At 34.6% G+C, this 27,207-nt stretch overlaps 1 protein-coding gene across 1 annotated transcript in view; it reads right to left on the bottom strand.

The window, feature by feature from the left end:
* Positions 1 to 476: 476 nt before the first annotated feature.
* The window catches only part of LOC129242671 (uncharacterized), a 158,860-nt gene continuing 132,129 nt past the window's right edge, over positions 477 to 27,207 (bottom strand). Inside the window, exons 6-8 of the mRNA XM_054879457.1 lie at positions 19,574 to 19,751; positions 8,372 to 8,508; positions 477 to 637 (exon numbers count right to left, since the gene is read on the bottom strand). Of these exons, the coding sequence (XP_054735432.1) occupies positions 477 to 637; positions 8,372 to 8,508; positions 19,574 to 19,751 (476 nt within the window). The remainder of the gene's footprint in view (positions 638 to 8,371; positions 8,509 to 19,573; positions 19,752 to 27,207) is intronic.

The raw sequence follows: 27,207 nt of genomic DNA, 5'->3' as shown, positions 1-27,207 counted from the left end.
TGTGTGTTTTTAACTTTTTTTAATTTTTTTTCGTTTATTAGTGGTTTAGTTTTATATGTACATGTGTATGCAAGTAGCGTTGGTATTTGTAAAAAATTGGATTTTCGTGGTTTCACTTTCACTTACACATACATACAATTCTAATTGTTTAATATAAATAAATTCAATCCAACAAACCCTTATTTAACCTTTGTATACATTTTTGAATAATACCAACATTTTATTCTGCTTTGCTTCTGCCCCTTTCTACAAGAGATAATATTTTGCATTCAACGTTAACTAATCACTTCAATTAATTGTCACATTTAATTTATTACATAAATACTTAATTAGACAAATCATAAAAATTCTACTATAATTCAACAACGCTGTGCTGTGTTGGTATAATTTCTCCTTGATAGTTGGCACTTCCGCCAATCCATTAGCGGCGGACTATATTAGCCTTCGCTGTTGGCTATCTAATTATAAAGCAACTTTTACCTGTGTACCAAAATGCACGGTTCATGCGGTGCATGGAGTAGTTGCAGCAGCAGCAGCAGTGAACCAAGTATCGCGCCGTGAAGCACCAACTGCTGGTGGAATGACTTAGGAACCGTGGGTGCTGCAGCACCGTGATGTAATTCGGCGAAACTCTCACCTAAACCCCATTTGGTTGTAGCAGCAGGCGCATAGCCAGGCATAAAACGCAGGCCGGATGTTGTAACAGCGGGTGCAAAATCAGCGTAGGCAGCAAACGATTTCAAGATTTAACAAGTGTAAGAAGAGAGGGGTGGAGAAAGAAGAAGTGGAAAAATCATATAATACCGTTATAATAAAGTAATGAATATCTATATGTGTATCTGACAGCGTGGCTTAATAACTAGAAGCATGCACAAGTATAAGCTTACTGCTGGAAGCTGCTGTTCAAATAATATTTGTTTCAAGGTAATTTCTTTCTTAACGAATATTATGAAGTATAATTATTATTGTTCTTCAAGGCTGCAATAAGTAGTAAAATGAGTAGCAATTATGTTGTTGTTCTCGCGCTATGCGAAGGAAAGAAAGTAAAATCTATGGAAAAAAACCAAGTAAAAAATTTAAGTTAAAAGTAGCAGAAACTCAGTATCACATCAGTTTCTGAGCCAGCTTTTAATAATGAAGACTTAAGGCCTGATTACGCGCACTTTGCACAACTTCGCATAACTTTTTACAACTTCGCACAACTATAGACAACTTAAGGCTGATAATACAAACATACAACCACATATGGAAATAAGTTTTTTTTTTTTAAATATTCATATCATACTTACAGTTATTAATTAATATAATTATATACATAATTAAGATATTGACTACTTAAAATGAACAGAAATATTTTCGGAATGAATCTGATATATATTATAAATAGTTTCATGGAAATTTTGGAATCTGGTATCCGGCTTATAGCCGCCACGGCTACGAATTACATGGACGCTAATGATGTCTTAAATATTGGCTTCCAATGATTCAAGAGGTGCTGGTTTGGCGACATAAGCCAATGACTTAATATAGTGCTACAAAATGCAATCCAGAGGCATTAAATCGCACGAACGATGGTACCAGTGAATTGGACCACTTCTAGAAAGAAGGTTGTCACCAAACTGATTTTTCAAAATAACCATTGTTAAGCGCAGTATGTGGCAAGTACTCTACGAAGTTTGCGAACAGATTTATGTTTTCAAAGTAATTTTCCCCAATTTGGCAGCGTTATTCTGGCGTTAGATTCATGATGACTTGTCAAGTCTTACTGAACAGAAATGTAAACACAGTTTGCCATTTTCAGCTGTCAACCAAAATGTATGCCGCATAAACAAATGGGCATCCTACAATGCACTAACTTGCAACCCTAAGAAGTCTCAAGCGCTTGTTATCTCGAGAAATCCTACTTGACGGCATTACTATTAGTTACGTGCATATGGCTAAAAACCTCGGAATCCTTTTGAACCAAAGATTAACTTGGGATAGCCACGTAAATTTAGTCGTAGGTAATTTGTACAAAACTACTCTAGACTACGTACTCCTCTACGCATTCGAATTTTAATTGTTAAAACATACGTTACGCCTTCGTTATTGTATGGTTGTGAAGTCTTTTTAAATTGTGGTTATCCGTGTAAACAAAAGAAATGTTTTGTGTAAAAATTGCTTTCATAGCTTTTGACGATTTGTTTAGGTTTAAATGTTTAGTTTTACTCCAGCAATGTTAAAACTTTGTGTTCTCTGTCCGTCTTTGGAATAACTTACAGAGCTTCAAACATAAATTGCTTCGCTACATTGCCGAAAATAATTTTTCATTATTTCAATCTATTCTAATTAAGCCCTACTCCTACTATTTTCAACTTACTTTTATCTACGATTTAATTATGTAAACTATTCTTAAGGTCAATCATTGTAAGAATAACCCATGGATGTATCTTTGGCTTTAATAGTAAATAAATAAATAAATAATATTACTCGTTTTGTGATCGGAATTAAGGCAAGAGACCTCGTTTCTCATCTTTCTGCCACAATCTACTCCATGTTCTTGGAGAAGCTTTTTCAGTTTAGAACCCTCTCACTATTGCATAAAATCTACTACTTGAAGGTACCTGGGTACCTCAGAATAAATGCCATGAAGTCAGTGTGAAACAGAAAACTTCTCGCTTCACAGTACGGCCGATTCCAAAAAAGCTGGCCAAAAGTCGAAAAAAAGTTTCTAGATAGAGTTTTTTTGTCTTTGGGTTGGCTACAGTAATGCCTTGAGTAGTGAAAACTGTTCATAGCAACGTCCTGTACCCTAAGTATCCTCTGTATTTTCAGTCGCAACTTGGCCTTCGTTTGAGCATCGTATTACTGTCGATAAATAGTGAAAGTTGTACACATTTGAAAGATTTTGTAATGGAGTAAATTGAACAAAACCAAATGGAATCATCTTCGGAAGGTTAGTAAAATACGAGAAATCTTTAGTACATATCAATACCTCGACACAAAATTTTTAGCTGCAGCAATACGTAGATACATTTTTTGCAATTTTTTTTATAAAATTTGAGTTTTCAAACTGTATAGTAATACAACGCCGTCATATGCTGCTTTGAAACCTATTAAAGGTTACTCAAAAAAGTAATGGTTACTGAATAAAACAAGATTCAGCTGCTACCACTTGCTACCTTGCGACCCGAAAACATTTAAATTTACATGCATCTTGATTATGTTCTTGAATATACGCTATTTCACGTGAGGGGGTGGAAGGGGGTGGATTTTCAAAATTTTAAGATCAAATTCGTAATCAGCGACCCTGAAAACATAAATTAACATGCATCTTGATTATGTTCTAGAATATACGCTATTTCACGTGAGGGGGTGGCCAATAGGGGTGGAAGGGGGTGGGAATCGGCCGCACTGTGCGCTGCTAGATACAAATTCTCGCTGCTAGATACAAAACACAAACGTCGGAAAGACAGATATTGGTGCATGTGACTCGTCTTTGGAATTCTCTTCCCAAAAATTTAGTATCTATAAGTAGCATGGTCATATTTAGACGAACTTCAGAGATATACATATTAGTACTAAGAGCAATAATTTCAATTTTAATCATAAGTAATGCTAAATTTATTTGCTTTTCTTTGAAACTTAAAATAAATATGTGGATTTTATTATTTTTATTTTATTTTATTACTTTATTTTTATTATTTTATCTTATTTTGACTAGCACTAATAGTTTTAAGATTTATCCTTGCTGGGTTAGGATAGAATCACTAAATAAATAAATTAGTTCAATCATAGTGATCGATTTACCCATACCCATTCAACGGTCTAGATAGTTTCCGAAAAACTGGACTTTGAAGCAAAAAACGTGTAGCGAATCAATTGTTTTCATGCAAACAAATTAATTCAGATCGGTTAAAATCTGCAAATCTGCAATGTTCATCAAACATTTTACCCCTTTTATTTTCTATAAGAATGCTTACTTAAACATTTAAAAATATGAATCTGAGTACCCACATTTTTTCTGGTTAAAGCGTATGAAAGTGAAGCTCTAAATAAAAATTTTAATTCTTTTCATAATTTGTCTAATTGTTATAAATCTTGTTCAAATCTTTAAACTTGGATCGATACAGTATTTGTTATGAAAATAGTACATACAATAAATGCAGTATTTGCTTTAGTTTTTAAGATTTGTTATACTCTATAAAAAATAACTGAGATTAAAAAATCTATAATTAAATAGTCAAAACTGGTCAGGATATGGTGGTTTCACAATTTTACAACAGCGCACATACTTGTATACTTATGAACATAAAATGTTCTGTTTACAAATTATATTGTTTGAATTGACTCTGGTTCTTGTGGTTAACCATTATTTGATATTTCTTTTTCGAAGTATAGGTTGTTTTTTGGCTGCATGAGAACTATCGATATCGATTACTATGATTTGACAGCTGACATGGGTAGATTGTGTTGAAAGTTTACTGTGTTGACAGTGCCAAATTCACTTGGACAAAAAATTAATCTGTTCACAAAGTTCATAGAGCATTGGCGGCATCATCGGTTTTATTTCTTTCCAATTGAGGACAGAGCTGCTATTACGGTGAATGGAGAGCGCTATCGAACCATGCTGACTGAATTTAAATTTCCAAAAATAAATCAGCTAAACAACGACGACATTTGATTCCAAGAAGACGGCACAACTCGCCGTACAGCGCGCTTAACAATCGATTTACTGGATTGATCGATTGGCCCATCTAACTCATAGCCGCGGCGAACATATGCCGAAAATTCATCGCAACAATACGAATATTTCTGTTTTGTATCATCATTTTAAGTTCTCAAGCTCTTAAAACACACGCGATAAACGTGACTAATAGTTATTGTTGTTCAAGATTTCGTATTGATCAATAGAGAAAAATTATTCTTCCTCTGCTTTATATTAAACTTACCTTTATAAAACAATGTTTTAAGTCTTTGGATAGGAATGGCGATTCCTTGAAATATATTTGTCAATAATTTACTGGGCTCAGTCTAGATTTAACTTGTCCAGTTCTAGCAGGAAGTTTTAATGGGCAACAAATCCGTCCTCTTACGAATATAAAGAACGATGATTTCAAACACCGTACTAACGCAAGTTAAACTAGAAATATGGACAAGCGTGGTATTTTTAAAGTAAATGAGCTTCAAAGCGCATTGTTTGCTTATTCACGTAGATAAATTTCCTAACAACCTGGGTAATTTTAGCGAAGAACAGAAGGAAAACAATGGAGAAAAGTTGTCAAACCCATTGGCGTCGCCATTTGATGCAAACTACAAATGAAACTTACAAAAAGGCTGTCCGGACCACTGACGAGCTAATATTTTTTGATACCCTTCTGAAATTTTTTTTTTCCTACATAAAAAAATAGTTAACGTTTTTATTTTATTCAAACATTTAATTGAAGTATTACATACGAATGCAAAATTTAATATATTTGGGTGAGTATTTATTATTTTAAATCCGGTTGAGACTCTCAATGGTAGCATTAAGGAAGTCAAAATAGCTGATTTGCTGCTTTAATCAATGACGAAAACCCCAAAGGACAACTGAAAGTGAAGCACTCATAACCGGGCATCTTACAGAGTTGTGTAAGTTCAATAATATTTTAATACTCAAATTTTGACATGATGCTCCGATCAAGTTCGAAAAAGTTAATAAAATGCTTGTTCTTTATCTTAGACTCTGAGTTGCAGTTCAAATCTAGTACAGCACTGTGAAGAATTTCAAACTTGATCAGACCATTTTCTTGATGATGTGAAATCGGTATACTCGTATAGAAATGGAGGCCGAAGAACAAACACGTTAAAAAATATGAATATGAAATACGAAGAGGAGCATTGAAAAAAAGGCCATTTTTTATTAGTTCTTGACTCACTAATCGCAAATTTGAAGAGGGGAATGCAAGGCTACGCTTAAGTATGGTAGATGATAAATTTATTGGCATGAGAAAAAGTTGGATAATACCATGGAAATGATTTTGATGAAACCGAATTGATTTCTACTTCTTATATTTATGTTTCTCACGCTTCAATTTATTTCAGAGTCTATACAGATCAATGTCAAATAGTTTTCCGAATATTTCGATGCTGCTAATAGTTCTTATATCTCTGTTTATTATTTGTGTGCCAGATGTAAGTTTCTTTTCAAAATTGAAATAAAAAAAACATCCACTAGGGAAGTCAATGAATGATGAAAAACCGTCTGATGTCTCTAAAAATGATGTTTTTAATTATTTAGATAATGGATGAAATAATAAAACAATTCGTTTTGCAAAAGAACCGAACCGAAGAAAAGTTAACTACTTTGAGATTGAAGAAAAAACGCGATTGTGAGAAATCAATGATTTTAGGGCATTTTCTATTTTTTCATTTTTTGTCTCTGGACGCGTAAACTGCCTCTTTTGTCTCTATAACACAGGAAATTCCCATAGGAATGAGAATCTCCATACAAAACGTGTTAGAATCTGCAATAGAAGGAACTTAATTTGCTAACACATGAAAATGGTGTGCTTGGCCGAGCTCCACCTCCAATTTGTGGGGGCGTCTTGATATTTTCCACAAATTGACGGCCCCACAGTTTTACGTCGCCTCCGGACGGCGAATGATGTTTTATGAGAAGCTTATTTTTACTGTATACTTATAATTATTATTATTGCTCATCAATGCATTAATTGACTTTCCAGCTCAATTGAATACATAATAATCATCACTATAACAGTCTATAAACGTGATAAAAGTCAGCACTAGCTGCCATATAATCTGCTCTCGAATGCATATAATCTGCTCTCGTATTGACAGGACCAGTGAAGCAGATAAGCAACAGACGATGAAATGGGAGGAAGCGCTCGCTTAATGAGCGACGTGTGCATTTCCCCATTTAATTAGTTTGCTAAATGCTTGTGACGTTAACTGAATTTGCACAACTGATTTCACACAAGCAAAAAACAAAAAAGAAAGGAAACTCAAACATACAAACATACAAATATGTATGTATGCAAACATTTAATCAAGAGAAAGCGTGTGGAGGAACAAATCGACTTCAGCGCATTCCAAAATAGAAAAAAAGTAGTTTCATAATAAGTATTTACATATATATGTATGTAGTAATGCTTAGAGGCTCCAAGTGCTGTGTGCCTTTCTGCCTGCGACTGGAATGCACATACAAAACGGCAGGAAAACACAAACAGGTGAGATATCCTTGTTGAGCTCGCTCATTTAACGAAGAATATGCTTCCGCACATGCAAATGCAAGTTCACCCACACATACATACCTACATTTACCTAGTCGGAAATGGCCATGTATAGTCATGTGCACAAGAATTTATCGGCTTTAATCGCTATATATTTCAGGATTCATCTTTGTCTTCACGGTGATCAATGGGATATTTATTATTATTTGCTATCGTGCCAGCTGGGGGCGCAAAGTGCCGATGCAAATAAATTCCATTGGGGTCGATTTGCAGCTTTTGATTTTATATGCGGTCAAGTGATCAGCGAGTCGTTAGATGTCGTGAATTCGTCAAACAGGCTTCGTCTCCATGTTCTTTTCGGCCGCCCTCTTCGGCAAGAGCCTTACGGATTCCAGTCTAGGGGCATACTACTGATCACAGTCGTAGGTTTACGGATTGTATGGTCTATCCATTTCCACTTTAGTTCGCGTATTTCAATCTCAACCGGCCTTTCTTCGAATCGAGTAAGGAGCTCGTCATTAGAAATCAAGTCATCTCGGTTACTGTATACGCAGTATAGCTCTTTAACAGCGGCTTATAACAGTTTGGGGCTTTTTTGTTGTTTAAACTGCCACTGACTACGTTTCGCAGCCATACAGCAGACTTTACATTGGAATTCGAAATTCTTAGTTCTGTTCTGGCGGTTGGCTGCTTAGAGTACCATATGCTTTTGAGCATAGCGAAGGATGATCTGACTTTCGTTATTGTATATTCAATGTCAGTATTAGCGCCAGCGTAATGTGATAGATATTTGGTACATAAAAAACAAAGAAAAAAGTAATATTCTCTAGTACAATCAAAAAAAAGAGCGCAAACATGACCAGGTCTCTGACTTTGAGATGCACGCTAGCATTTCTTAGTTATTTCCTTTGGATTAGCGGCTAAAATGTGGAGCACTCAAATTGCCCTTATCTTTTTTCAGAGTCTATGCTGGTGTACATGATGTGGGATGCATTTTAACATATGCCTTAAGAATCATACATGATGAATTTTCCGACTGGGTAGGTATGTGTATGTAGGCACTTACAAGATATCCACCTACTTCTTACTGTATGAGGTGTGTGCTATATTCAAACATATATACTTACATAGATTCTACTGTATTCACGCAAGCCACTTACCATTCAGTATGTGTACGACTATGCTGAAGTTTTGGAAATCACTAATTGCGCACGTATAGTTGCCAGAGTCGGACTTGTTGATTTTCGCTATGGATAACGTTGAATTGGCACCATCGTCCATCAGCTCCGTTTTAACGCTGCAAAAATGAAAAAAAGTCAGATATATTTTTCTGTATACGAGGATGTAAAGTGCACACGAGTAAGCATATCGGTAGGTATAAGTTGTGGCAACTAAAACTTAAATATTACTGAGTACAGAGGCAGTTTAGTTTACATTTTTGGAACATTTTTGCGGATTCTTTACTCCAAAAGTGTATAATTCACATCCATGTGCCACTTAAATTAATTTTAATGAGCACTTTAATGCGCTCACGAGCTAGAGCAACATCAAAAGGGTGAGTGGGTAAGAATAATAAAAATAAAATAAGAGAAAAGGAAATATGCCGGATCTAGTGGGAGAGTAAGTATCACTTTTTGTAAGCTAATACTTGGGCACCTATTTTCAAACGTCCTATACATAAATATATATGTGCACACCATGCAGGGAAAATCTGACGTCAAGAGATAAATAAGTTTTTGGTTATATTTAAGTAAGTGGGAACTAGTCTGGTAAAACGAGTGTTGCCTTTCATATTTTTCGCCCAATAGTGAAAACATAGTAAAATTCTGACGAAAATGGCTTTATTGTTCTCCAAGATATCCCCTCTGTATTCCCTTGAACGAATTTTCGAAGCACTTTTGACACTCAGATGTGGCCTCCAAAACGAGCTGTTTAAGGGTTTCAACAGCTTCTTCAGACGATGACAAAAGTTGACCATGCATTTTATATTTGACTTTCAAAAACAAAAAGAAATTATTAGGAGCACAATCAGTGCTGCCATTATTCGATATTTTGAGTGCTCAGAAATTCTTAGAGTTCGCATTGAAGGATGATTCGTCTTCGTCGGTTGACTTTCTTTAATTCTCCGAAATCAACCAAATAATGGTTGTGCACTACACAAAATTGACTATTTTAAGTTTCTCTAGTCGCACGAATACAGTTGCGACATTACCAGATATTCCTAAAAAACTGGCTACTATTTGCTTTGAGTCCTTTCTTCCGAGAACAACTTTTGTTGTTGTTGTTTTGTTTCCAGCTAATATGCATAGATGCAAGATTCGTTACCTATTACGGTCACCCACGTGCTCTGAACCACTGCGGCTGAGTTTCTTCAATATTTTTTATACCAATCGACTCAAACCCTGTTTTGAGCAACTTGTCATATTATGCAGTAGCCAACGGCACAAATTTTCTTGATGAGAGCCGTGGGTATTAATTGATGCACAGAATTGATTGTTTCTGCTACAACAACCGCTTTTGGACGGACTTCCCGAAATTCATCCTCCAAGCATCAATAGCGCCTTTGGAACTCTTTGTACCAGCATTTGTCATTGATTGGGGATTCATTGTAAAAGGTCGATGTAAGGTGATCAAAGCACTCCTGCCTTGATAATCCACGGCGAAAATCGTTATAAATCATCACCCGAGAATTTTCACGAGTCAATTCCGTCTTTTGTGTGAGCTCTCCAGTCTTTTAACGTCTTTGCTATAAATCTCAGCACAAATAAAGCTTCTTTATTTTTGTGTACCATGATTTATACAGGCTTGAAATGACCGGATGCAGCGGTGGAAAACTTAAAAGGTCTGCAAGACTACATCAACAATGCCTAGTTTTTAAAAATTCACGATTAACAATAAACGCTTCAACAACGCCAGTTATGCGCGTGATCAATGGTCTTTACTAGATTATGAAATCAATGAGATCTAATCATTGGCATGTTCCTTTACAAAGCTTTATACCAAGGCGCCCTTCAAACAATGTGCCTGCACATAATGTCTCTCTTGGCTACTGCTATCACCAGTAACTGTAATACACCAAAAGACCTTATCACGGTGATCCAACATGAATTGTAAATTTACATCGACTCCATTACGGAATTTTTTGAATGCCTGCACGTGAATTTTGATTTGGAAGGTGCTCGTTTGGAACTATACTCGTATGAATGTGAAAACGAAATATTGATTGTTGCCTATTGTAATGCGTATTTAAATGCGAAAATCGGCCCTAAACTATATAGGTCATGTGAGGATGCGAGCCCAATCACTGAGTTCTAACTGAGTCTAAAAATGCCTTCTCTTCGAAGCACTCAGACCATTTAGTTGCTTTCATTGAGCGCAACACTGCCGAATTGATTTATTCGTGAAAGTATAAGGTGGCACAAAATTAATCATCCAATTTTTTTTTAATAAATAAATAAAAATAATATTTCGATTTCTTTATTTTATCCTTTACGCATTCCATTACTTGTCTGTTTGTTTACTGCAGCTGTCTAGTTCAGAAGTGTCAAATATTATTGACGTACTATGACACCATATACCGAAATTATAAATCTTTCGATACGGTTAATACTTTTTCGTCACCTTGTATTATTAAGGCGGTGAAATTATTAAATTGCTCAAAGGCAATGGTCTCTGTTTACGAGTATGAGTTCACGGTGTGAATAATGTCGCAAAAGTCGAATGTTTCATAGTAACTATTTTATTGCCGCTAATACAAGCTTTATCCGTGGTTACAGAAGTTCACTTGAGCTGTGCCAAAAGTTGTTTTTTAATGGTCTAGCCTTTGTGTTTTTATTTGAATAAAAGTAATTGGATTTAAATTTCATTTTTCATATTCATATTTTTCACTCTCGCAAGTGAGACGCCCACAATCTCAGCTATTTTTTTTTACCGTCTTTGGTTAATCGTTCATTACCGTATCGTAACCTTTCCGGAAATTGATACATGATATTGTACGTTTAAAATTGCGTAACTTTGGCAGCTTCTACATAATAATGAAAAAAAATTATTTTCAAAGAAAGAGTATACAATATCATAAAAAATTAGCTTTTTGCAGCTTTGGCAGAAATTCGGTTATAAAAATGTGCTGCATACTTTTGCGGAGTCATATTTGCAAACAGTCGGTTTTTCGCTGCAGAGCGAGGGGCAATGATTTTTAGCTAGAAAAACTAATGAGAAAAAGTGGAATATATCAAAATTCAACCATTATTTATGCATTTCAATGCATTGCACTGAAAGAAAAAAAATTCAAAATATTTTTCCCGAATAGTAAAAAAAGTGTACAACATTTTGCAAATGACGAAATGTTTTGAGTGGCATTTCCCCGAATATGACGAAGATGACCCATTTCATGCGCTCCTGTGCAATGCTCGTGAAATATTTTTTTCTTTTTTTCACAAGGTAAAAAGGGTGGTTTTTTTTCAATGATTAGTAACTAGTTTTTAATGTAAAAACACAATGAGTTTAAAGGTTATTTGGTTTGAAATGTGGCCGTCTTCGATTCGCCATGCGTTATCGAGCGAAGCAACTGGCATAAGTAAATATACGTTGGCAGCACTTGACACTTAATGCACTTGACACCAAAATGACACTTAATGAATGATGAAACTTTCCTAATATCAGAAGGAGAGTTGGTGGTACTGAATATAGTGGTTATTTATTTATTATTTAGGTTAAAATTTCACTGAAAATAAGTAAATAGTTCTCCGATTTGTGGTGAAAGCAATTCATAAAGATATTTTTCTGGGCTACAAGTCAATACAGAAATTTCGAAATTCTCTTTTGTCCGACGATATTATCGTTACAGGAATATCAGCCGAAATAAGCTTACAAAATCTTATAAATGAAACATCACAAAGTAACTGGGGTTTTGATGGAAGCTTAGGGCATAGTGCCTACAAAATGAAAATTGAAGATCCAACTTGAACAGACGAACTCATTTTTTTACTGCTTTGGTACTTTTGAGACTTTACAATAATAGTACCACTCTGTGGACTAATCCAAGGCCTTCTTCTATTGCCACTCTGTTAGATTTTCATTTCAAGAGGGTTCAGAATTAATTAAAACAGAAAAAACTCGAATGCTTAACGAGATTTCAAGTTAAAAAAAAACCACCTACAACTTCTACATCCTGAAATATATAAACTTGAGTGTTTACTTCATACTTGTATATCTTATACAATAATTACCTTTTAAAAAATGGCAAACCAGAGAGGCAGAGAAATGCCACATACGCAAGGCATAAAGTCGAAATCCAAATTAAATTCTAGAGCCTTTAGGTCTAAATGTGGATATAGTAAAAAGTAGGTTTGGCAACACAAATGATGATAATGTGGCCAGAATATTTTTTTTTTCAAATCTTGCTTTGATTAATTACAGGAGTTGATATAAATTTGATTAGAAATAGGTTAAATCATACTAGAAAAAATTCTAGAATATTTTCTAATACAGATTTTATCACCACTTTGATGTTACTTTTTACCCTTGTATTAGCAATGTTATAGCCTAGACAGACGGTGGCGTTAATCGGGATTAACGATTTAATTCAGAATTATCTCAGGAGTTAAGTGCAACTAATCCGGATCAACTACTAGACTTAATCCCCATAATTTAATAAAATCGACAGTTAAAGAGAAGAACAAGAAATACTGGATGCAATGCTAATTTGCACTAACACGTTTGATATTATATTAATTCAATTGTTTTGATATTTCGAAGCAGTTTCAGAAATTGCAATTTAAGATTTTTTTAGATACAGAATTATTTCTTAGTATGAGGGCTGCTAATACGCGTATTTGTTGCCTGTGGTCCATCTTTTACTCATAAAACTATCGAATAGGCATAGCAGCTGTTCAGTAATCCGCGTAACAACCGTCTGTCACACCACAATTTCAATCAGAGTTAACTGCAAGTGTGAGTTATACTAGTTTTATGAGATAAATGCATACTCGAACGCTGGGTGCGAATCTTAACGGATAATTTTGTTTTTGCTTTTAATGAAAATTTTTAGTCCCACGTACTGAGTCTAAACGGAGCGATAAAGGTGACTTTAAATATGCTTTAATTTTTGGTTCCTTCCTTAACAAATGTACAATATACCACATATTTCAGTGTAAACCATTTTTTTATTATTTTTATTTTTGATAATTACCAATAGTAGGAAAGGTAAGTAGGTTTGTAAAGCAACATTAAGACGCACGCCACAAATAGGAGGAGGAGCTCAGCCAAATACAGAGCCTCACAGAAGTGTACGCGCCAATTGGTTAGGGATTCTCCAATTAATTTCTGTACTGGAAACATTTCTTGCATCCGCTTGGCGTTCATCATTACACGGCTAAAATTTAGTTGTGCGATAATTCCATCAACCGGGCAATATAAATTAAACTTAAGCTCCGGAATAATTTGGCTTTGATTCCATTATTTATAATATTTTTTGTTTTAAACAAGAGCCCAATGATGACGCGACGATATTTAATGTGCACTTTTGTTAAAATAAAAAAAGGCATTGCTTGTCAATAGATAGCATAAATATTTTCCTGCGGGGTATGCACTTAGTTGCACACTGTGCTCATGGAAACACTTGTAAGCATAGTAGTTTTGTGCTTGGACGCTCGTAAAAAGTGATTTTACGTTTCGCTTCGTAATTGGCGCACTTATCTTATTTCAAATGTTTATTAGCGAGTTAGCTTAACGACTTTTATTATATTTTTATAAAGAAGCTAGGCTATTTAAGGGATCAAAATGTATCCAAATACATTCAGTTTACGTTATGTGCTTATTTATATTATTTTACAGCTAAAATGCACCCATCCACCCACCATTTAATTCATATCAACAGAAAACCGAATGTTTGCTAGTTTTATAGGTAGAACATTTTCTATGGTTTGAAATCCACTCATGAGTACACTTGCTGCCCATTTATTGAAACGAAGTTGTACTCTAAATCTTTTTTAGAAGAAAAGGCAAGCAGTACCCAAAGAAACTAAGTCACTTTTTTGAACTGGAAAATGAAATCTGTTATTTGTATATTTATCTATAGGTTTATTTCGTGTAAAGGTAATTCAATAAGATTGCAAATAAAGTGCAACAAAGTTTGCCGAAATAGTTTTTTGTATTGTATTTTATCATTTTGTGTAGCAAGTCCGAAAACCATACCAAACAGTCATTCATTCTGGGTACACATTTTTACTTTAATAAAATGTGAATTTTCAGAATACTGCAGTTTGCTTATCAACTACTCAAATGACTTGTTCTGTTGATTGGAAAGGGCGCGAAATGCATTTTTTGCAGGACGGCCATTTTCATAACGATGGGCAACTGTTTCCCGTTGCCGAAGAGAGTATAGCTTTATGACTAAGTTTCTCAAAACCCGTAGTACCAATTGTCTTTAAAAAAAATAAATCAATAAACATATTACAAATAATTGGTGTCAACAATTAATTTTACCAACAGAACAAAAACAGGCATCTCTAGAATTGTAGCGAATTACCTCTAGCGCTGAAAAAGCACGCTTCACATACTTTGTTCTTTAGCAACAGAATCTGACTGCCTGCTGACACTTGAGCCACTGTGTAGAAACTGTTTGAGATATACCAGTCAACTGAATGTGAAATCATATTATACTTTTCCAGCACGATAAATGAAATATGCCATAAAATAAAACCAAGAATGAGTATGAAATTAGTTATTAAGTTATTTTGCCTCTTCAATTTATTTTTCCATAAGCTTAATACGTTTCGTAGTGATGGTTTATCTAGGTCTTCAAAACAGTTAATAATAGCCTATTCTACTTCATCATCTTGAGCAAAGTTTTATCAGCTTTACATTAATTTTTGGGAATGAACGTATTGGCAATCTGAAGAGCCTAAATCTGAGCTATAGGAACGGTAGGGACTTAAAGTGCTTCGAAGTCACACAATCGCAATACCTAACTTGTGAGCGGGACATTGGCATTCATAAAACGCACTTCTCGATTCAATTTGCTCCACATTTTTGTCTTAGGGGCTTTATTTAGAAATTTTCAAACTGATATCCTTTTCTTTAAGACTGGAAAAAAAGTGGGCTGATAAATAAAAAAAAAACTGTAGCCACCATCTTCTCAGCCATTTGTGTGACCTTCAACTTCCCAGGTGATGCACAGTGGGACCCTCCATGGCAAAAATAATTCTTCAAGCTTGTTCGAAAATCAAATACAGGTAGATAAAATAATTAGCAACTAATGAGCTCGTTATTTCAAAGTTTGATAATATATTATTTAGAGAATACCATGAATAAATGCAAAAAGGAAATTACTTATAGTTTAAATTGTAACGCCAATGTGCAAACTTCAATATAAGAAAGTATTTCGTATTTTAAAGTGATATATTCCAAGATAATAGATACTTTTATTTTCTTTAATTTCCTATTTAATTTAATGATTTTGTGTTTATAATTTCATTGTACCAGCTGCTATAAGTGAGCCATATTAAGGGTCAGTCGAACTGCATGTGGACTTATAAAAAATTATTCGCTTTTGTCACGACTATATGAAACTTTTGGCCTTCATTTTTCATTGTCCACCAAATTTAGCTGCTAGTTTCTGTAAACTTAAAAAAAAAGGTTATCTTTTTAGGAAGTCCACCTCTTACTTTGAGAGACTTATTTGAAGCATCGCGTGGGAAAAGGGATAAGCAACAAATCGTCCCCTTTCTGTGTTAACCTCGTATCTACAAAATCATAATTTTCAGTAAATCGATAAAAATGTTTAGAGTTACTTAACTTCTATGAAAAGTTATAACTTATTTGATTCGATACTTATAGTAGATACCAGATTTTTAAATTCGAACATGTAGATACGAGAAAAATCGAAACGCTCTGAAAAAAAATTCTATGATCATCATGAATATTGTATGTTTTGTTTTACGTAACAGTAGTGCTAAGGAGTGTTTTTCACTAAAAATCTCAATTTCGAAAAAAATGAAGTTACGAGGTTAACACAGAAAGGGGACGAAATGAAGCAGTTAAGTGGGTTTTGATAAATAGTTTAAATATTGAGGAGTTACCATAACCAGAAACGCCATCATTGGATGAGTTTTGTCGGATATATTGTGTGCGGATGAGGAAAAATGGATCAAATGCCAAGGCAGCTGCCCTCAATTTGAAAACAAATATTCAAATTGGTTGGATAAGTAAGTTCAGGTTCCAGAGATAATACCAGGTTTTTCTAGAATAATATATACAATTACCTGGGTTGGATTCGCGCAAAGAGAGACCACTGAAGTCTTTTAAAGATTGTTCCGATAGAATGAAAAAGCGGAGAGTTGAAGACTTAGTTTTTGAGAAAACGAAGGTTAATTTGCAATTTGCTTTGAAAATGTCATAACGACATTGTGAGGTTGTGTAAAATTGTTCTCAATTATCTCTTCAAGAAACACTTAGTCTTTATTTAGGTTAAAATTTCACTGAAAATAAGTAAATAGTTCTCCGATTTGTGGTGAAAGCAATTCATAAAGATATTTTTCTGGGCTACAAGTCAATACAGAAATTTCGAAATTCTCTTTTGTCCGACGATATTATCGTTACAGGAATATCAGCCGAAATAAGCTTACAAAATCTTATAAATGAAACATCACAAAGTAACTGGGGTTTTGATGGAAGCTTAGGGCATAGTGCCTACAAAATGAAAATTGAAGATCCAACTTGAACAGACGAACTCATTTTTTTACTGCTTTGGTACTTTTGAGACTTTACAATAATAGTACCACTCTGTGGACTAATCCAAGGCCTTCTTCTATTGCCACTCTGTTAGATTTTCATTTCAAGAGGGTTCAGAATTAATTAAAACAGAAAAAACTCGAATGCTTAACGAGATTTCAAGTTAAAAAAAAACCACCTACAACTTCTACATCCTGAAATATATAAACTTGAGTGTTTACTTCATACTTGTATATCTTATACAATAATTACCTTTTAAAAAATGGCAAACCAGAGAGGCAGAGAAATGCCACATACGCAAGGCATAAAGTCGAAATCCAAATTAAATTCTAGAGCCTTTAGGTCTAAATGTGGATATAGTAAAAAGTAGGTTTGGCAACACAAATGATGATAATGTGGCCAGAATATTTTTTTTTTCAAATCTTGCTTTGATTAATTACAGGAGTTGATATAAATTTGATTAGAAATAGGTTAAATCATACTAGAAAAAATTCTAGAATATTTTCTAATACAGATTTTATCACCACTTTAATGTTACTTTTTACCCTTGTATTAGCAATGTTATAGCCTAGACAGACGGTGGCGTTAATCGGGATTAACGATTTAATTCAGAATTATCTCAGGAGTTAAGTGCAACTAATCCGGATCAACTACTAGACTTAATCCCCATAATTTAATAAAATCGACAGTTAAAGAGAAGAACAAGAAATACTGGATGCAATGCTAATTTGCACTAACACGTTTGATATTATATTAATTCAATTGTTTTGATATTTCGAAGCAGTTTCAGAAATTGCAATTTAAGATTTTTTTAGATACAGAATTATTTCTTAGTATGAGGGCTGCTAATACGCGTATTTGTTGCCTGTGGTCCATCTTTTACTCATAAAACTATCGAATAGGCATAGCAGCTGTTCAGTAATCCGCGTAACAACCGTCTGTCACACCACAATTTCAATCAGAGTTAACTGCAAGCTCTTTATGGTAGCTCTAAATGTATTTAATGTGTTGCCCGCTGATAATGGCAAGAATTTGGAAAGTTTAAGCGGAGAAAAATTTTGCTTCAGAAAGTATTTTTAATTAATGTAAGTTTGCACGAGAAAGAAGAAATTACGTAGATGAATTTTATTCAAGTCTGCTAAAATTAGTGGGATGATTATTGTGCCAATAATGAAAATAAAAAGAAAGTTTATGAGACATTTCCTCTGTCACTGTCACGTCCTAAATTTCTAATTCTTTGGATGTCTGATAGACTTAGAATTCGCAACCCTCCCCAATATTACATCCTTTATTAGAGAGACGAAGTGGTTTTGCCAACTAAAACAAGTGAAATTTTCGATCTTATTTAAAAAAAATACAGATTATATAATATATGTATATTATACAATTTTCCTTAAATCATGTATGAATACTTTGGTTAATATTTTTATTGAAAAATCGTAAAGTTTTAAAAATGTATAGAAATTTTTTTACTTTCCTCATAGTAAAAATGAGTGTAGAAATACATTCCAATAGAGGCAGATTTAAGGATCTAATTATGCAGCATTAACCCGAAGATTAAGACTTCGGCCAAGGAACCACTAACCAATAAAATGAAAATAAGCACGTACAACAGGTAAGCCTCTAAATCAGATCCATATAGTATGCGAACGAATTTTTTGTTTTATTTATGGGGTTCCACGTATCATAATAAGGCGCCCATACTAGATGAAAGTGGTGAGGTCCTAATGTAGAGGATAACGAAACTGATGTTTGGCAAGTTGAAACATTTTCCAGACAGAAAGTTATTGCACTACCCTAGTGTGTATATGAGAAATTTTTTTCCGAATCGACAAGCTTAACATAAACGACGCTTAAGCTCTTTCACAACTATGAGAAGTTGACATATTTACTGGATTTTAACTGTTTAAATTTTAATAAAATGAAAATATAATAAGTGCCTTTTGTTCGTATTTAATGACTTATTTCACAGCGTTAATTTGTTGCCGCTCACTGCAATCAAGAAGCGGCTTATGGTTGATTTTCTTTTCATTATTTTGTTTTCCAACATCCAATGAGAAAATTAAAGTGCAACATAGTATGTAAATATATAACTGCATATGTATTTACATACATGAAAATGCAAATGTGAGCGCTCGTAACTTAATGCATTTCATGCAAACAAAAGACCACAAATAAGCATACACGCGTACACACACACATACATATGCCTGCCTGCGCAAAGTGACGTTTTGAACCGTAATCCAACAAAATATTATACTAAAGCAAAGAGCTACAAAAACAATATCCCATATGACAAAACTACTTCCTTTCCCTTGCACATTCGCTCACACGTACAAGCCCATCTCATTAAGACGTGCTTTGTAAATTTTAATTTTAATAATAAAATGTTGTTGCGCCACTAGTGGGAGCACCCAAGAGGAATGTGAACAAGCGCAACATTGCACATGGCAGACACCAGCTGTGACAGACAGGCTGAGAGCGTGTAGGGGAGGGGAAGTGAGCAAAGCGTTAAAGGATATGCATTTCGCAAACAACAGCGCATATTCTCTATGCATGTGTATATGTATGTGTATATGCACTTACACAGTCATACTCATGTATTTGTACATATGTATGTGAACACGTACCTGATGCCGCCGCGGGTCACATCATAGTTGAGTACATCATCGCCGTGCTTCCAGAACACAACCGATGTGGTCATGGCGACATTGCGGACCACACATGACAGCTGCAACGTCGAATCGATTTCATAATATTTTTCCTGTAGCGGATCGCCGAACTCGTCAACAATCATCACTTTGGGTGCTATGGGATTTACGGATACGGAAGAAATGGGAAAAAGTAGAAAAATTAAGAATCACAATGAATCCAAATATTATATATGGCTATATTATAAGTGTGTAGGTTAGGGTGGGTTAAATTTTCTTCTGCACCAATTTTAGACAGATTCGGATTTTGATTATAGTTTTAAGAAAGAAACTTTAGGCCAGCACAGGTCAAGAGTCAGTGGTGGATTAGTACGAAATTAATATTAAAGTTAGTATTTTTAGTATTATATGTGCCCATAATTATGAAAGTGGTCTAAGTCATATATTTCTAGTTTGGAGATATTTAATGAATTGCGTTAGAACGAGTTAAAAAATATTTTTATATTATGCGACATTTTAATTTCTAATTTTCTTAGTTTTGATTAATGGAAATTTATTATCAATATGAAATTGTGTACGAATTTCATACGAAAATGTTGTTTTTAAAGCTTTAGTTGACTTAGACTATTTTCAAAATTAGCTGAATGCCCTATAAATGACTTAAAGCAATAAAGAACTATGAGTTTTATTTGAAGCAATAACTTTAAAGAAATAATTCATGAACATTTATTAATTATTTTTAAAAAGTCATCAACTTTCATCATTTTTCTAATTTTTAAGATACTTAAAATGTTTAAGATAAACTGGATGCATTTCAGTAAACACATAATATATTTATGTTTTCCTTCCGTTACTGGTCTAGGAGTGGTGTATAATGGAAGTAATTTTATATTTTCGTATATTTTTAGTCTTCCTCTTTTAGGTGAAAGCTCCAAAACGTGGACGTTGGAATCATGTAAACTAGTTTTTTAGAACATTGTATAATATTCATTTTTCAGGACACGCATCCATTGAATTTTCAGCTCATAAGTAAGTTGTTTTTTTTTATTTTCAATCCTATCAAACCGAAATCATGGACATTTGGTAGAAAGAAATGACCCAATACCACAAATTTGTTGCCTACCGTTTCAATATTATTATTTTAATATTATTATTTTTTTTTCATCCATTTTAATGCTACTTTAATGTTACGAATTTTGTCTGAACACGCATCACTGTAAGCTATTACCTATTTTTGAGCAATTATAATATCTTCCATATGCACTAAAATGCATGGTACTACTTCATGTGCACCTCTTGATGCTGTAGTTTCATCCCATACAGACCTTTTGACATTGTCATTATGGAAATTATGAAAGCCCAAGTTATACACGTACATACAATATTTCGCTTATTCATAAAGTAACGAGACAGACAATTTAAGGTGCTGAAGGCCTTTTTGCAAATCAAACGAGAATCTATAGTGTTCGCTGGAATTTTCTTTGGCTTTTTTCTGGTATTCTGCAGTTCCTAGACAAGTTCCTTGCTGTTAGGACATTTTTGTAAATGTATATCATGACTAAGATGTAATTTCTCTTCCTCATTAAGGCATGCTTGGATTTTTCCATTCAGTAAATATAAATTATATGTAATTACTTCAAATTTTTGACTTAAACCACTTTCATAATTAACACCAAATGAATTCCGCATAATGTTGAAATTACATCCACTATCTAAAGGTTTATTTTTGACGATATCGTGAAAATTACAATAAATATATATAGTTTAAAATAATGTGGATGTGAAATAAGTGATAAACTCATATTTTTTTAAATTTTAACTTAGACCACTTTCATAATTATGAACACATATATTAATGATTTTTTTAATACAAACTTGTTCTTGGCATTTTTCGATATGAACATCTTATTTTTAATACCTGTTTTTTACTCAAAGAATTGAAAGATGGCGCTACAAAGCAAGTTATGTGTAATTTGCAATTTCTTAGATTTGGACGAAAACCAGAAATGATTTGAAAGAAAACCAGAAACGATTCCAATCTAAGCAAGTTAGTGGTTGACTATTGCATTGGAAAGAGGTTAATGATATAATTTTGTTCATAACTTAATTTTCTTCTGTTTGATTGATGAATTTACTGAACTTAACTATCATACCTGGTATACATATGTGTACTTTTGAGAGACAACTCTTCACAAATACAAGATACTACTTTTAATCCATTTCTTTCAATTTAACATTTTAGACTATTCCTAGTGAATTTATATACGTTTTAAATTATATTCACAAAATCCCTTCATTATTCAATGAAGTGCTTTCTGCACTTCTCGCTGTTTAACTTTCAGTATAGGTCACAGCAGCGCCCCTCCTATTCTTCTGGGAATACCTTTATAAGGAAATCACACTAAAACTTGCAAAAAAACTAAAAGAACCGTTACATTTTACTATTGGGGCATTCACAAGGATGATGCATTATTGCATTTCGTAAACTTTAAATGGCAATTATACAAATATATTTAGAGAGTTCGCAACGAATCGCATAAATCATGTTACGAATTTTTCCTCAATTATAAAATAGTTGGCCCGGTTTCAAGTCCACTACCATTTATTTAACAGTTAAAAGCTTTACCACATAACTCCAAACGAGACTTCGCGCACTATGTTTCTTCCAAAATTTATTTCTAAAATGTTTTTGGAGACATGATTTTATTTTACATTGAACACAAGATGTCTTTTCCTACTTTATATCGTCTCAACACCTTTTATTTTTATGAATCACACGTCGAGCATTAACTTCTACATATATATTTCTGTGTCTTAAGTATTTGATAGAATTTTCGGAAGCATGAATAAATGACAGATCCTCATGTTCGAATTATTCTACAGACTTCCGCAAGGAAAAAAAATTACATATGAAAAAGATATACGAGGTGTATTCAAAAAATAAGGTGAAGGTTTCAAATTTTACGGGCTACGTACATTCGACTTTTGATTATTTTTTATGGTGGTACACTCGTCTCGAAGATATGTTAACGACTTTAACAATAAAGCATATTTAGTTTGTTTGTGAGTGGCATGAATAAGACAAGAGTTTTGCGTGCTCGGCGATTCTCTGCTATTGACTCTCTCCTGGACTCTTCCATTGGGACGATCGGCCTTGATTTGGATATCATAACCATATACCCATGAAACCTTCACCTTATATTTATTTGAACAAACCTCGTATATAAATAGTTGGCGCTTTGGTTTTAATGAGGAGCTTTTTCATGGCAGAATCACACTCGAAGATTTGCCTATCGGCGATCGCTATTAGAAAGAACCTTTTCTAACACCATCACGAAAACGATACTCGTATCGTATCAATTCTTTAGATCAAAAAATCCCCAAGTACAAGCTTATGCAGAATCCGAATCTGATGGGAAGGTTGTCGACAAAAATCATTCTTTACAAACCAACCCGTCCTACTGTAGGTGTATACCATATACACATTTTTCCATTTGTTGGTAGTTACATATACTATATACCATACACAGAGCATTCACACTCGTAATTGGCCAGATTACACACTAATACCTTTCGTGATGGGTATATGAAATGCAAAAACCGTGTTTGTATTATAGGCGAGTATAAGGAGGAAATACACTTAAGTGGTTGTATGTGTTTTATTATTGCTATATATGTATGTGTTTTATGTAAAATACTTACATGCATACTTTTGCGTGGACATGCGTATGTATGTATATTTTTGTAAATGTAACTCATAACTAAATGCCATTAAATCGTATATTTATCAGCGTGAGTGCATTTGGGTGCATCCAACCATACATGATTAAATTATTTCCTACATTACTAACATCCATCACTTAACAACAACAAGAAAGTAAAGGACTAACTCTATCCCATTTTATTGACATGCTGTGATGTGATGACATGCTTTTATCGGCACTTCGAATTTATTACATTGACACCACTTCACTCACATACATACGCATACGTACTTACACACAGGCATATACAAGAGCGAACACAAAAATCTGGACATCTGAAATAGTTTTGTTATTTGACATCATATTTGAAATGAGTATGGCTGGCACTTCTGGGAAGCACGATTAGTTAAAGTGAAGTATTGCTTAGTAATCCAGAGCCATTCTCGCTACTGTAAGCAACGTTCTCGAATTAAGGTAGTCAAGAGTAACCCCATGTTAGATATTAAAGCCTAATAAAAGTTGCACGTCAAGTTTAAAACTCTTAAAGCCAACATAAAGTGTCAAAGACTATTAAACCGATGGAAGCAGTTAAACCGAGAGTTTTATCGCTTGGTTTTAATGATTTTTTAGGCAAATTTTTTACTTTGTACTCTTCAGTAAGAATATAATAATAGTGTTATACTATTCGCAGTCATTTATCATTAATAAGAGTAAAAAATAATAGTGATATCTGCCACCTGATGTACTTATACTCGTATGCTCACTTCAGTACCTCACCCAATATTCAGTTTTTATATTCATTGATTGTGATTGAGACTCACTGTTAGCTCAGCGGCTTTGTGAGTAGCAAAATTGTCATATGGTACTGATTTACCATCGAAGCATCTTGGAAAATGCATTCCAGCCGGAGTCGGATACTAAATCAAGCTCACTTCCATATGCCTGAAAAGGCTTTGGTTTTAGCAGAATTCTGAAAAGAATTGAAAGCAACACCTTCCAGCCAGTAATGTACTCAAAAATGATATTCCACGCTAGTATTTTATCTAATACATAATACTTATTATTCAATGGTAAGATTATCTTCAAAAATGTAGCTCTACTTTGGCCTCCAAAGTCATAACATTTGATGCCTCTTGCCTGTCTTACTGAGCAAGCTATTTAGTACCTCAAACCTAAAAACTAGCATAGACTACCCTTATCTTGACATGTAGGCCCAAGTGCTCGAAAAAGTAGTCAAAAATTTATGATTCTGAACAATCTACAACAAATACTTTAATGGTGACAATATGCGTTTTCATAGTTAGTGTCTTAAAACTATTTATGTTTACTAATATAATAAAAAGATCAATTTTGTCTAAGGCGTTTTTTATTTTACGATAAAGGCCCTTAGACGCTCTGCTGGGGTCATATATCGAAAATCATTTTTAATCATTAATGTTCTGAAATCGTACATCTCTAGAAGGCACGCTTCATGACATTAGTATAAGATGGCGCCAAATAAATCGAGAAATTTGCTAGAAGACGGGAAACGCCTGTACTCAGTGAGAACCCAAAGGCATCGAGGGGCTTCAGATACACGAAGTTCTTAACGTTTTTATTTTCATAAGATTGTTTTTTTATAGATATATATATATATAAGGTTGTCAAAAAAGTCTTGCGGTATTTCCGCAAGCTTGTCTTTGCAAGCGCGTAGTTCTAGTTGTATCCGTCGCATCGGTTCACGCTAGAGCTTTTTGGAAAGCTCTTTTCACGTGCTAACACGTGTTTGATTAATTGTTGTTTGCTTTTAGTCGTTCGTGAGTTATAGCGTCGCAAACATGGAGCAAAATAAAGAGAAAATACGGCATATTTTACAGTACTACTACGATAAAGGCAAAAATGCATCTCATGCTGCCAATAAAATTTGTGCAGTTTATGGACCCGAAACAGTTTCCATTTCCACCGCACAACGATGGTTTCAACATTTTCGTTCTGGTGCAGAGGTGATCGAAGATGCGCCACGGTCCGGAAGGCCTGTCGTCGAAAATTGCGATAAAATCGCTGAATTGATCGAAAGAGACCGGGATAGTAGCAGCCGTAGCATCGGCCAAGAGCTGGGCATGAGTCATGAAACCGTTATAAACCATTTGAAGAAGCTTGGATTCAAAAAGAAGCTCGATGTATGGGTGCCACACGACTTGACGCAAAAAAACATTTTTGCCCATATGGATGCATGCGAATCGCTTCTGAATCGCAACAAAATCGACCCGTTTTTGAAGCGGATGGTAACTGGCGATAAAAAGTGGGTCACTTACGACAACGTGAAGCGCAAACGGTCGTGGTCGAAAAGCGGTGAAGCTGCCCAGACGGTGGCCAAGCCTGGATTGACGGCCAGGAAGGTTCTTCTGTGTGTTTGGTGGGATTGGCAGGGAATCATCCACTATGAGCTGCTCCCCTATGGCCAAACGCTCAATTCGGACCTGTACTGCCAACAACTGGACGCCAGAAGCTCCGGGAGCTCGGATGGGAGGTTCATTTGCATCCACCGTATAGTCCGGATCTCGCACCAAGTGATTACCACCTATTTCTGTCGATGGCGAACGAGCTTGGTAGTCGGAAGTTGTCCACAAGTGAGTCCTGTGAAAATTGGCTCTCCGAGTTTTTTGACAATAGGGAAGCGAGCTTCTATAAGAGGGGCATTATGAAGTTGGCATCTCGTTGGGAACTCGTCATCGAACAAAACGGTGCATATTTGACTTAAATCGCACAATTTTATGAACAATTGAAAATTCAATAAAAATACCGCAAGACTTTTTTGACAACCTTATATAATGGCTACATGTGATCATTTTGATATTTGGCAATTCTGTACGATCTGTGATGAAAGAGCCTACATCAACACCTTTCCATTTTAGCTGAGTCTTCGGAAAAAGCAAACATTTTGTTCGACCATGAATTGATACTCTTTCAATATTCCTCAAAACTGTATGACACTGTAGCGGCAAAACACTTTCTACATGTTATACCGCTTTTAAGAACGAAGTTCGGATACAAATTCCTGGGCACTTTAAGTTTCAACAATCCACAGCCAGTCCTTTCGGAAAATACTGGAAATCCATATACAATATTTTATGTGTTCAACCATTTTGCTAATATACTTTAGTTCTACCCCACGGTGCGTACATTACAGTAATGGGAAAAGTTTTTTAGCCAACTGGCTGAAAACAAAAAAATTATACATTGATAAAGGGATAACCGCGAGTTGCTTCCATGCATTGGAGCGTGAACTTAATTGAACGAGATGTAACTCTATTAGGGAGAGCTTAGCTTAGGAACGCTGGGACACTAACCCAGGATAGCGGGAGTATTGCCTGCGCTTCTGGGTGAGTTGTTTACGTCTTTAAATCTTTGAGTTGATAGTTCGTAAAGTTTATAAGCGTACACAAATGTGGAACGGCTAATCAAGTCTCCCTGCCAAATACATATAAACTACGAAATACGTAAAGTACTACCACCGCTATTACTATAAGGGTTTCTAGTAAGGGGTTCTAGAACTGGGGCCATGTTGTTTTCCGGCGCCTGTTTAGTATTTAATCATAGATGCCAAATTACAATGGCAAGTTTTATGATCGAGTAGCTCGTACAAATAATAAAAAATTATTCCATTTGCCCGCACCAGACTCTTTTCTATGGGGTTTTTTGACGTCGCAGATCTATGCCAATAAGCCACAACAGACTGATAGCATCAAAGTCAATATAATATAGATCACTGCTTAGATACAACCGGATATTTGTGGTAGAGTCCTTCGAAATTGGATCTTCTAGATCTGTGCCCTTATTGGAAAACTCTATACTAAATGCGTGACTACCATTCGGAATTCATAGAAAACGTAGGTTAGAATCTCGGCGAAACACCAAAATTAAGAAAAA

Source organism: Anastrepha obliqua, chromosome 3, assembly GCF_027943255.1.
Source record: "Anastrepha obliqua isolate idAnaObli1 chromosome 3, idAnaObli1_1.0, whole genome shotgun sequence".
Taxonomy (NCBI): Eukaryota; Metazoa; Arthropoda; class Insecta; order Diptera; family Tephritidae; genus Anastrepha; species Anastrepha obliqua.
The sequence above is the reverse complement of the archived record's forward strand: the minus strand, read 5'-3'. Positions and strand labels throughout refer to the sequence as shown.